General features: G+C 54.2%; 1 protein-coding gene across 1 annotated transcript; it reads right to left on the bottom strand.

The window, feature by feature from the left end:
• Positions 1-2,523: 2,523 nt before the first annotated feature.
• On the bottom strand, positions 2,524-6,101 carry LOC115895801 (maestro heat-like repeat-containing protein family member 1; the record flags this gene model as incomplete). The annotated part of the gene is made up of 3 exons (XM_030926391.1): positions 6,005-6,101; positions 3,794-3,916; positions 2,524-2,564 (listed from the first exon to the last, which is right to left on the bottom strand). Coding segments are annotated over exons 1-3 (230 nt in total), but the record flags the coding sequence as incomplete, so codon positions are not given.
• Between the last annotated feature and the right edge of the window lie 2,189 nt (positions 6,102-8,290).

Raw genomic sequence — 8,290 nt, 5'->3', positions numbered from 1 at the left:
CTTGAGGCCAGGAGTTCGAGACCAGCCTGGCCAACATAGTGAAACTCCATCTCTACTAAAAATACAAAACTTAGATGGGCGTGGTGGTGCACGCCTGTAATCCCAGCTACTCAGGAGGCTGAGGCTAGGAGAATTGCTTGAACTGGGAGGTGGAGGCTGCAGTGAGCCAGCATGGCACCATTTGACTCCAGCCTGAGTAACAACAGAGCAAGACTCTGTCTCAAAAACAAAACAAAAGAAACCTTAAAGCCATGGAAAGACAGTGTGGTACTGATGACAGATGATGACAGATTCCACAGAATGAGCGGAGCTGCAGCATTAGAGATAATCCATACGGTTTCCTGATTTTTGACGAAGATGCAAGGCAATTTGTCAATGTACAGAGAAGAGTGTTCTCAACACGTGGTGCTGGGACAACTGGGACATTCACATGCAAAAAAACGAGCCTCAAGCACACCTCAACAAAAATTAACTCAAAAGGCTGGGCACGGTGGCTCACGCCCGTAATCCTAGCACTTTGGGAGCCCGAGGTGGGAGGATCACCTGAGGTCAGGAGTTTGAGACCAGCCTGTCCAACACGGTGAAACCCTGTCTCTACTAAAAATATAAAAATTAGCCTGGTGTGTTGGTGCACGCCTGTAGTCCCAGCTACTTGGGAGGCTGAGGCACAAGAATTGCTTGAACCAGGAGGTGGAGGTTGCAGTGAGCTGAGATCACACCATTGCACTCCAGCTTGGGCAATAGGAAGAGACTCCATCTCAAAAAAAAAAAAAACTAAAAATGAATCATAGGCCTATATGTGAATCCTAAAACTTAAAACTTTTAGGCCAGGCACAGTGGCTCACACCTGTTAATCCTAGCACTTTGGGAGGCCGGGGCGGGGGATCACCTGAGGTCAGGAGTTCAAGAACAGCCTGGCCAACATGGTAAAATTCTGTCTCTACTAAAAATATATAAAAAATTAAAAATTAGCCAGGCGTGGTAGTGCATGCCTGTGATCCAGCTACTCGGGAGACTGAGGCAGGAAAACTGCCTGAGCCTGGGAGGCGGAGATTGCAGTGAGCCAAGATTGTGGCACTGCACTCCAGCCTGGGCAACAGAGCGAGACTCCATCTCAAGTAAACTGGCCATTAAAAAATAATTAAGGCCCGGAGCGGTGGCTCAAGCCTGTAATCCCAGCACTTTGGGAGGCCGAGACGGGGCGGATCACGACGTTAGGAGATCGAGACCATCCTGGCTAACATGGTGAAACCCCATCTCTACTAAAAATACAAAAAACTAGCCGGGCGAGGTGGCGGGCGCCTGTAGTCCCAGCTACTTGGGAGGCTGAGGCAGGAGAATGGCGTGAACCCGTGAGGCGGAGCTTGCAGTGAGCGAGATTGCGCCACTGCACTCCAGTCTGGGCGACAGAGCGAGACTCCGCCTAAAAAAAAAAAAAAAAAAAAAAAAAAAAAAAAATTAAAACTTCTGCTCTCTGAAAGACAGGTTAAGGAAGCAGAAAGACAAGAGTGCAACAGACCTGCAAGACAATATTATGGGCAGGCCGCAGTGGCCCATACCTATATCCCAGCACTTTGGGAGGCTGAGGCAAGTGAATCACTCAAGGTCAAGAGTCAGAGATCAGCCTGGGAACATAGGCTGTCTCTATTCAAGAACAAAACAGTATGTATTAAAGTTAAAAAAAAAAAAGAAAAAGAAAACAAAATATTTATAAGCCATAAATCCAACAAAGGACTGTGCCCAGAATATAGAAAGATCTCTCAAAATTTGATAATAAGAAAACAACCCCAATTGGAAAAATGGGCACAAGAAGTGCCACCCATGGTGGCTGGCGCATGCCTGTGGTCCCACCTACTTGGGAGGCTGAGGCAGGAAGATCACTTGAGCCCAGGAATTTGAGCCCGCAAGGAGCCATTATCGTGCCACTGCACTCTAGCCTTGGCAACAGAGTGAGGCTTTGTCTCTAAAAAATTAAAAACAAAACAAAAATTTAAATGGAAAAAAAAAGGAAAGTTAGGTGGGTAATAGAGATAAAACGGCAAAATAATAACTAATTCTAATCTTTAACTCATGTTTCTCCAAAAACCTTGAAGGGGAATCTACATCCAAGCGAGACTCCCTGGATTTGTCTTCTTCTCCCCAGTGGCCCTGCACCTGACTGCTCCAGAATCATTTGGCCACCCCTTGGGCTTCACCACAGAGCCCAGCACCCAGTGGGACACCACAGGGCCTGCCACTGCCACTCACCCCCTCTGCAGTGTGTCTGGCAAACACCCCAAGGCCCACTTGTCTCAGAGCAACATGTCCTGCTTTGCTCTTTGACATTTTATCACAAATAATTTGAACATGCAAAAGTAGAAAGGTCGTTACACTGAACCCCACACATCAAGCAATGCAGACTGAGAGGCTCCACAGAAGAACAGCAAGGTGCTATGGTTAAAACACGAGTGCTGGGGTGTGGTGGCACGCACCTGTCATTCTGGCACTTTTTCAGGCCGAGGTGGGAGGGCTGCTTGAGCTCACGAGTTCAAAAGCAACCTGGGCAACATAGTGTGATCCCATCTCTACAAAAAATAAAAAATTAGCCAGGTGTGGAGGCATGAGCCTGTAGTCCCAGCTACTCAGGAGGCTGAGGGAGGAGGATCGCTTCAGCCCAGTTCAAGGCTGCAGTGAGCTGTGATCTCGCCAGTGTACTCCAGTCTGGGTGGCAGAGCGAGACCCAGTCTCAAAAGTAATAATTATTATTATTATATAGATAAAAATATTTGAGTCTGTGAGATACATCTATTCAAAATGGTTTTCTTTTGGTTTTAGAAAACCTTAATAACGTTTTCTAATATTCAAAGAAACTTCCAACTCCCAAACCTTGGGAACTAAAAGACTAAAACAGAGGCCTTGGCTCTCCAGGTCATGCCTAATGACTCATGGAGCTGCTGTGAAGACGCTGAGGTCAGAATCAGCTGAGCTGGTGGTGGCCCACCTGCTGGGGCCTGCAGAACAGACACGTGCGCAGCTTCCCTCACTGACGACCACGCACTTAGAGGCAACATCACAGCATACTCTCCCCGAGCTCTGATGTTTCCAGATAAATTCACGTATCCACTTGGGGCCAGCAGGCACTAGAGTGATGGTCACGAGAACACAAGGAGGGCGGCGTCTCTGTTCTCAGCTGGCCTTGGTGGACAGACCAGCTTTGCCAACTTGAAGAACCAGACCCAGAGCCAGGGACTTGAGTGCCGACGTGCTCAGCAGCCAGCGGGCAGCAGTGCAGGGTGACAGAGGCTGTCTAGACCATCTGTGGTTTATTTTGCCACGTTCTGCCTTGCTCTCCTTCAAGAGACATTGGCATTTGTACAGTAACTTCTTAAATAGAAAAGCCCCAAATAGGACAAACTCTCTATTTCCTTCCGCTTCTGCATTCTGAGTCCCGGGAGCTGCCGAGAGGACTGCTCAGTGCAGAGGCTCTGACTCAGAAACCAGAGGGAGCCGGGCACACTGGCGATGTGCCTGCAGTCTCATGGGGCTGAGGCGGGAGGGCCGCTTGATCCCAGGAGTTCCAGGCTGCAGCGTGCTATGATCACACCTGAGAATAGCCACTGCACTCCAGCCTGGGCACAGAGCAAGACCCTGTCTCTAATTAACAAACAAAAGACAGCAGAGGGCAACCTCCGCACGCAGACTGCAGCCCACACACATCCACCCTCTGCCGGGCCAATGGCTCCTGATGAGAGTGCCTAACACAGGTCAGGGGCAAGCGTGGGCCTAGGAGGCAGGTGAGGTGGCAGCCTCTTACCTCCTGCTCGGGGGGCAGCGCGCACTGCTGCACGATGTACTCAATCATCACCTCACCTCCAGGCTGCTCCAGGTAGCCGTGGTGGGCCATGGCACTGATCACCTGCACCACTGCCCGCTTCACCTGCCCAGAACAAATGGGAGATCAGGAAGGGGATGCAGAGACTGCCATGCCAGTCCAGCCAGCAGAGAGGAACCTCACTCTTCCTCACACCCACACCCACACGTGCCTGCACCTGCAGCTACACTGACACCTGGACCTGGACCTACCCCCACATCTGTACCTGGATCTACCTGCACCCACATCTGGGCCTGCACCTGTACTCACACCTGTACCTACCTGTATCCACACCTGGGCCTGTACCCACATACCTGCACCAACACCCACACTATACCCACACCTATGCCTGTACCCACACTTGCACCTGTGCCTGCATCCATACCTGCACCCACATCCACACCTAAGCCTGCTCCCACACCCATACCCATACTTACCTGCATCCACACCTAAGCCTGCTCCCACACCATATCTATACCTACCTACCTGGGTCTGCACCCACACCTGTAGCTGGACGTACCTGTACCCGCCTGCACCTGTGTCTGCCTTTTTCTCTGTCCCTAGGCTGTGTGGAGGTCCCTTCGCCCCCAGAAGGCAGCCTTCCCTCTGCAGAGGGCTCCTCCCAAAGCCACCCTGCCCCCATGCTGCCTGTGCATCTGTGGCTGCCCTTCCTAGGCTCCAGATACACCGTCCCTCCCTCCGGGGCTCGCCCTGGCCTCAGGGGATGGGGCTGAGGTCCTTCTGAGCTAGCTTCTCTCGTGTGATCCCCATGTTTCCTGCGTGCACCATAAATCTAGTCCTGAATCTGCAGTTATCACCCAAACAATCCTAGGAGTTGAGCCTGCATGTCCAGCCTCACCCAGTAACTCGAAGGCACAGCCAGGCCAATGTGGCCAAACCAGCCATTCCCCTGAGCCATGGCTTCCGCCCGTGCTGCCTCCCTGGGGATCCTTTTCTCCAGCATCGCGACCATGCCTTTGCCCCTTCAGCTGTCTGGTCCAGTGTCCCCACCCCGAGGAGGCTTCTCTGAGCACCTCCTCCTGGTGCTATCTCAGGGAACAGGGTGGGTGTTGAGGAGCGAGCCGGTTGGTCCCAGACTGCACAGACTGTGTGTGTTAACCACCTGGCATTGCAGGCGTCCAAAAGGACCAGAAAACCCTGTCAGGTGGCATGTTGGGAAGAGCTCTGAACGTTGGGGAGTGTGTGGGCACGTAAGGGGCACCGCAACAGAGGTGGCACGGGGTCCGTTCAGTAGCTTCTGGGGAAACACAGCAAGAGTCTCACAGAAGGACCCAAGAGGAGGCAAAGGCCGGAGCAGCCCCAGAGGGCTGGGCTCTCTGCTCCCCTTGTAGCAAGCAGGTCCTACCCAAGACAGCAGCCCCTGGGTAACCTGAGTGCAGTCCTCACTTTCGCAAAGATCCACCCACCCAAAGACAGGCCTGGCCTCTGCCCTGGGGTCCTGGGAGGTCATCACGAAGCCCCAAATATCTGGCCTGGTAAGAATGTTCTTGTCCACCTGGGTCTTGGGCCACACCAGATGGTCTCATGTGACAGGTGGGGCTACGGGCCACGTGCATCAGCTCCACCTCCAGGGGGGCTAGAGACAGCTCAGCCACGAGGGGCACCAACCGGGTCCACATGACAGACCCCAGGCAGGAGCTTCCCTAGTTCTGATGCTCTGTGTGCGCTGACTCACATTGCTGCTGAGAGGAGGGGCGGGGGGTCTAACGCCGTCTGTGACCCCAGGGGAGGATGGGTGGGAGCTCTGTGTGTGGGCCCTCCTGGATTCTGTCCCAGGCACCCCAGCCATGACTGACGTGGACCTGCATCCTTTCGCTGCAATCACAATGAGCATAGCAGCACGGTGAGCTCCGGGTCCTTCTAGAGAATCACTGAGCCTGAAGGAGGGCTAGGGACCCGCGGGCCTTAACTGGTGCCAGTGTAGGGTGGTCTTGGGGATTGTTTCCTGAGTGAGATGTGGGAAAAGCACCAGCCACACACTGAATGGCACACTGTCATCCTTTGTTCCCAAGCTCAGTCCAGTCGAGGGTGGTGGCCGCCTGGTCGGTGGGGTGACCTCACAGCATGGCCTGGCCACACCCTGCAGCTGCCTGGGGTGTGGTGGTGCAGCCTGGGCTTGCCCATGTGGTTTACCTTGCTGTTGGTGTCCAGGAGAGGAAGCCTCATGGAAGAGAGGATAAAGGGCTTTTTATCTTCCATCTGAGCAGCTGCAAGAAACAAACAGGACAGCTCAGTCTACCACTGAGATGAGGACCTCAGGGTCCCATATCCACATCACCAGGGGTCTGGCCTCCCCGTGGTCCCTGTGTAGGAGGAAGAGGGAGCATAAGCAAAGCATGCCCACTTTTCTTCAGGGGACAAATAATTCACTTTCCTCAAATAACATCGTTCTAACCTAATTCAAAAGCTAAGTGGCTGGCAGTTTAGGGCGGTCGTAGAAGAATGGCCTGAGTCAGGTACACCCAGGTTCCAACGCCAGGGAAGTTCCTTCAGTGTTTCTCAAGTGCTACAAGCGTCAGAATCACTGGAAGGCAGATTAAGCACTGGGGCAGGGTCCTCTCCTGCTCCCCCTCCAGGCGCTGACTCAGCAGGTCTTGGGGGGCTCAGGTGTGCATTTCTCACACGTTCCAAGGTGAGCTAATGCTGCTGGTCTGGGGATCCCCTTGAGAACCATCAACAGGGCCTTCATTTTCTGACATTTAAACGGGGATAAAAAGTGGATATCAAAGAGTGGCTGAGAGACTATAACGATGAAGGATGCTGGGAGCAGTGCAGGTGCCCTCTGAGGCCCACTGCACAGGACAGGACTGCTGTCCCACACAGCAGTCCTCGGAGAGAAGGGTCACCACAGCCCCCATGCCACGGATGAGCAACTTGAGGCCCCAGGGACTGTGGAGGCAGCCTCTTCATGCCTGGAACTCAATGTCTTAAACCTGCACAGAAACCCCATGCCCCGGCCACTCAATGCGGGCACACCCGGGTAGAACACCTTGTCCCTCACTGTCGGTTTCCAGGCCAGCTGCAGCTCTCTATGCCAAGTTCCCCTAATGAATGCTCTGAGTTGGCATTTAGCGCTTCTTTGGGATCCCAGCTGGTCTTTTCTCTGAGGGTTTGGGACACTCCCTTATAGGAACTCCCCTGTCACATCTGGGGCAACTCCAGTCCTGGGTTAGGAGGATGAAACAGACGTGTGCCATAGAAGCTCAGAAAAGACAGGTTCCAGATCTAACCATGACACACAGAATAGTGCTTTTAGAAGATGCTGTAGAAGGATCTTCATAGCCTCAGAACTGGGAAGTATAGAAGGCAATAAGAAAAGATGTAAGGGGCTGGGCGCAGTGGCTCATGGCTGTAAACCCCAGCATTTTGGGAGGGCCAAGGTGGGTGGATCACTTGAGTCCAGGCGTTTGGAGACCAGCCTGGACAACATGGACACACCCCTTCTGTACTAACCCCTTCTGTACTAAAAAATACAAAAATTGGTCAGGTGCAGTGGCTCACGCCTGTAATCCCGGCACTTTGGGAGGCAGAGGCGGGCGGATCATGAGGTCAGGAGATCGAGACCATCCTGGCTAACACGGTGAAACCCCGTCTCTACTGATAATACAAAAAATTACCCGGGCATGGTGGCAGGGCGCCTGTAGTCCCAGCTACTCGGGAGGCTGAGGCAGGAGAATGGCGTAAACCCGGGAGGCGGAGCTTGAAGTGTGCCAAGATTGCGCCACTGCACTCCAGCCTGGGCGACACAGCAAGACTCCGTCTCAAAAACAAACACAACAACAACAAACCCCAAAAATCAGCTAGGGGTAGTAGTACATGCCTATAGTCCCAGCTACTAGGGAGGCCGAGGCATGAGAATCACTTGAGCCCAGGAGGCGGAGGTTGCAGTGAGCTGAGATCACACCACCACACTCTAGCCTGGGCCACAGAGCGAGATCCTGTCAAAACAGGGGAGGGGAGGGGAGCGGAGCGGGGAGGGGAGAAGGGGAGGGAAGAAGGGGAGGGGAGAAGGGGAGGGGAGGGGAGGGGAGAGAGGAGGGGAGGAGAGGAGGAGGGGAGGAGGGGAGGAGGGGAGGAGGGGAGAGGAGAGGAGAGGGAGGGGAGGTGGGAAGGGGAGGGGGGAGGGGGAGGGGAGAGGAGGGGAGGGGAGGAGGGAAGGGGAGGGGAGGAGGAGAAAGGAGAGGGGGGAGGTGGGAAGGGGAGGGGAGGAGGGAAGGGGAGGGGAGGAGGGGAGAGGAGGAGGAGGAGGGGAGGTGGGAGGGGAGGGGAGGAGGGAAGGGGAGGAGGAGGGGAGAGAGGGGAGGAGGGGGACAGGAGGGGAGGAGGGGGAGGAGAGGAGGGGAGGGGAGGTGGGAAGGGGAGGGAGGGGAGGAGGGGAGAGGAGAGGAGGGAGGGAGGAGGGAAGGGGAGGGGAGGAGG

The sequence above is a fragment of the Rhinopithecus roxellana genome, unplaced genomic scaffold (genome assembly GCF_007565055.1).
Source record: "Rhinopithecus roxellana isolate Shanxi Qingling unplaced genomic scaffold, ASM756505v1 contig2561, whole genome shotgun sequence".
NCBI classification, from domain to species: Eukaryota; Metazoa; Chordata; class Mammalia; order Primates; family Cercopithecidae; genus Rhinopithecus; species Rhinopithecus roxellana.
The sequence above is the reverse complement of the archived record's forward strand: the minus strand, read 5'-3'. Positions and strand labels throughout refer to the sequence as shown.